Source organism: Zingiber officinale, chromosome 7A (assembly GCF_018446385.1).
Source record: "Zingiber officinale cultivar Zhangliang chromosome 7A, Zo_v1.1, whole genome shotgun sequence".
Lineage (NCBI taxonomy): Eukaryota > Viridiplantae > Streptophyta > Magnoliopsida > Zingiberales > Zingiberaceae > Zingiber > Zingiber officinale.
In genome coordinates, this window is record NC_055998.1 from 3,949,400 (window position 1) to 3,953,310 (window position 3,911).

Here is a 3,911-nt window from a genome sequence, read left to right on the forward strand (position 1 = left end):
TCAGTCTTTGTGATAAGATAGATTGAGAGTGCATTACCTATGGGAAGAAATACAATGATCGATTATATTCATATTTATTGAGAGTGTTTGAGATGAATTAATTGAAGTTCATCCCAATTTGATATGAGAATAGAGAAGCTGTTATTGTACTTTTCCCCTCAGATTCTCTTGGAGAAGTGGCTAATATTCAACTATACTAACTGTGATTTGAATACGGCGAATTCATAAACGATGTTTAAAGTATCACATTCACGTGATCCCGACAATTTTCTACTGAAGCACTCCGAGTCATGCATGCCCTACACAACTGCAAGTAAAAAAGCTTTTGATTTAAAGCATGTGATGAGGACTAGCACAAACAACCCTAGTCCTTGTCTTAAGCCACTCTATTATTTATCGATCGATTCCTTTCATTTCATTATATTTGTCCCATTTTTAGTGGATTCAGTGCCACCATCGTTTGCTCGATCAAGATATAAAATTAACGAATCTGATACTCCACAAGGTTATTTTCCGTTCTTTATTGGAGCAACCTTAAAGATGTACGAAATCACACTTGATGGGAGTTGGAAACTTTGATGAATTCCTCGGAGAAGAGAAGAGAAGAGAATAGGCCGCTTTGCTTCTGTCGGACGCATGCTTCTTGGAAGGATCACTGAGGTGTGCATTTGATACATCAATTCGATCGGGTCACGTGATGATAGTTGTTGCCTTAAGGTGGTCCTTCATGGTTCACTCTTGTCGAAGAATCTCTGGGCAAGCTCTCTCTACTTGGTCACAAAAAGCACAGAATATGACTTGAGTTTGGGCTACAGACCATGTCTGTCTCGTTGTCAATTCGCATGAATCTTAGTTTTAGGATGGTATAATGAAAGCGTGCATTCTTCTTATCACCAGCACATTTTGATCATCTATTTTCCGAATCCTACTGAGCTAAATTTAAGAAGCGAAGAGATTTTTTTTTTATTCACACAAACTTCATGGATGGATGGGCATTTCTAGCCTAAATTAATGACCAGAATTGGGAGTAATAATTTATTTGCAGCTTCCATAATGTCTGTGTTGCTCTCTCTCTCTCCCCTGTCATTTTTGTGGCCCTGAGGCTGTCACAAGAATCCAAAGCCTGCACATTTCTTTGGGTCTCTTCATCTTTTGCCCTACGTCCCAGCTTTACTTTACTTCTCCCCTCCTCTCTATTTGTTTTCCGGCTCCTACGAGCAAAGCGAGCTCAGCCTCCTCTGCTGCCACATCTTCCGCCGCCGCCGCCGCCGCCGCCACGGTTGCTGGTAAACCTTGCGTCCATCACGGCCTACTGCGGTATCTCCGGTCTCAACTTCTATTTATAAGGGCTTCTATCTCCAGACGGTCTTCATGTGGACACCGTGAATTGATTTTTGTCTTTGCTCCTTTTTATCTATAATATTCTGCTCTTGGTCCTTCATCCGAGGATGAGAGTTCACAAAAATCGTTTTTTTGTCCTGCTTCCCTTTCTCCCCTTTATTCACGCATTGTTGGAACACTTGGGATTCAGAAACTGTCCTGGTTTTGGGAAAACCTTGTGTTGTAATGCAATGGCCCTTTAGGCGCAATTTGTTGTTCATAACCTGCAGTAGACCAATGGTGAAGTTTCTTTCTGATGATCTATAGTTGTGTTTGTCTTGTGGGAGTCGATTAACGGATTGTGATTCTGGACCAGTTTAGTTATGACTTCAGATACTGAGAAAAGAGACAATTTGATACTGTGTTCCTAATTTTGAGGTTGTCGGGTTTGCTTGGCAATAGTTATTGAAAGAGCTCTTCTATTATTTGTTCTTGTCATCCTCTTCGCCCTATGTAGAAATCGCACATTCTTCTGCTTCTGACCATCTTGGTCAAATAGATTGCCCGTTCTATCAAAGGAGCTCATTCAGAGGGAAGTTAATGCCATATTACAACTTTCTGCTGTTGAAATACTTGTCAAATGGCTAAGAAGATTGGGAAATCCTCTGGTGACATAGAAGAAGGGTCAAATCACTGCCATGGTAACGAGAGCAATGAAGAAAGTATTTGCTACTCAGATGCTGAAGAGCACTCCTGGCATTCGCCGAATAGCTCCCACCGTGATAGTTCAGCTTATGATGATGATCGTGCCTCGGCTGCATCCTGCCGTGAGATTGATGAATTTAGAGCTCCCTGTAGGAAATCCTGTGTCTCTGATTCTTCACTTGATCACGACGATCCTGAGAGTGGAGACTCAGAAGTAAAGGTGGATATGAGTAAAGCTGAGCGAGATTGCAGGATTTGTCATCTCAGCTTGGAGAGGGCGTCTCCGGAGTCAGGTGTCCCGATTGTATTAGGCTGTTCTTGCAAGGATGATTTAGCTGCTGCCCATAAGCAGTGTGCTGAGACATGGTTTAAAATCAGGGGAAACAAGTAAGTTTAACTTAGCATATCTTTCCTCAGTTCTCTTCTTATCTCTTTGGAAATGCATGCTTTTCTTGGTTGCATTATGGTGTCAGTAGAGAAAAAAAAATCAGTCACATTTTTTTTAGTAAATCTTCAAGTCTGCAATTATCAGAAGAAATTTCCATCATAACCTACTGAAAACCATATTCTTTAGTAGTGAGTGTAGAACAAAAGGGTAGAGAATAAAGCAGATCTAGGCCGGATAAAAATCATTGACAGGCTCTCATGTTGTTCATGTTTCTTTCTTTTGATCATAACCCACCCAATGCAATGCAGTTTTTACATGATTGAGAAAACATGAAGTTGTTGGATATTATCAACTTTGATATTTCTATCTCTAAAAGACACCCTAGTGCCTCACTGATCATTTCTTTGATATTTTGTTAATCTCTATAGGTTCATTTGCTATTTATATCTGTCACTTCCTTTCTTTTTATATCTTCTTAATTCAGCTCCTAAGTCTCATTTGTACGTATTTTGACTCTAGGATTTGTGAGATTTGTGGTTCAACTGCACGGAATGTTGTTGGTTCAACTGAGACTGAGACTGTGGAGCAGTGGAATGAGGCTACTACCGGAACTGTTCCGACGCCACCATCAGAAGCTCGGAGCTTTTGGCAGGGGCACCGTTTTCTTAAATTCCTTCTCGCTTGTCTTGTGCTCGCCTTTGTCGTCTCATGGCTATTCCACTTCAATGTGCCGGGATAAACTTCAAATGATTTCCGAGTAGCACTGGCACCGTAACTGCATTTCCCTTTTCGCATAAACAAACAAAGAATGAACAATACTAAGCGAGAGGCACTTGATGGGTCGTTTGAATATTCGGTGTGCTACCGGTTTGATGAAGGGAACACAAAGCTAAATAACTAGCTTTTTGGTTGCCCTTTATTAGTCTGCTTTGTGGTGCGATTAGGCTTATTGTGCACCTAAGTGTTTATCATTTGCAAGGTATGATCATGCTGTAGCAGCTTGTGCTTTTTTATGTTCTGAAAATCAATTTATTGAAAACCATGACGCCAGGGACTCAGCTCCTGCTTTTCATTATTTGCATGATTGGATGTTGAATGTTTAAGGTGCAGGATGAAACCATGAACATCACTGGCAGGAATAAATCAAAACTTAGTATATGATCTCTTGGAATCTAAGTTGTCATTTGTTTTGCAGCTATTAAACCTTTCATTATGCTACTCAAATTTTTTATAAATTACACTTTTTCTCTCAACGTTTGGAAAATCACATTATTTTACTCCTGAGTTTAACACTGTTAGGTCAATATGATCAATGCAAATCATAGAGAATGTTTCACTTTGCACCTTAAAATCACTTTCTTTCCGAAATGCTTCTAGAGAGAGGAGATTCAAAATTCCTTTGAAGTTTTCCAGGTTGAAAACGGCAGTCCAAATTTGAGATAGTAAAAATCTCTAAATTTAGATTTGAAATTTAAATGAAATAATAATAAACTCGAAC

At 39.8% G+C, this 3,911-nt stretch overlaps 1 protein-coding gene across 1 annotated transcript; it reads left to right on the top strand.

The window, feature by feature from the left end:
- Positions 1-1,052: 1,052 nt before the first annotated feature.
- On the top strand, positions 1,053-3,571 carry LOC122000796. Its single transcript, XM_042555256.1, has 2 exons — positions 1,053-2,412; positions 2,933-3,571. Exons 1-2 carry the CDS (start codon positions 1,961-1,963, stop codon positions 3,150-3,152), a joined length of 672 nt encoding a protein of 223 aa, XP_042411190.1. The 5' UTR covers positions 1,053-1,960; the 3' UTR covers positions 3,153-3,571.
- The last annotated feature ends 340 nt before the right edge of the window (positions 3,572-3,911 follow it).

Excerpts from the sequence above, each read along its gene's own strand:
- LOC122000796 (XM_042555256.1), top strand. The coding sequence starts at position 1,961 with ATGGCTAAGAAGATTGGGAAATCCTCTGGTGACATAGAAGAAGGGTCA. Across the intron at positions 2,413-2,932 it reads TTTAAAATCAGGGGAAACAA|GATTTGTGAGATTTGTGGTT; the intron begins GTAAGTTTAACT and ends TTTTGACTCTAG.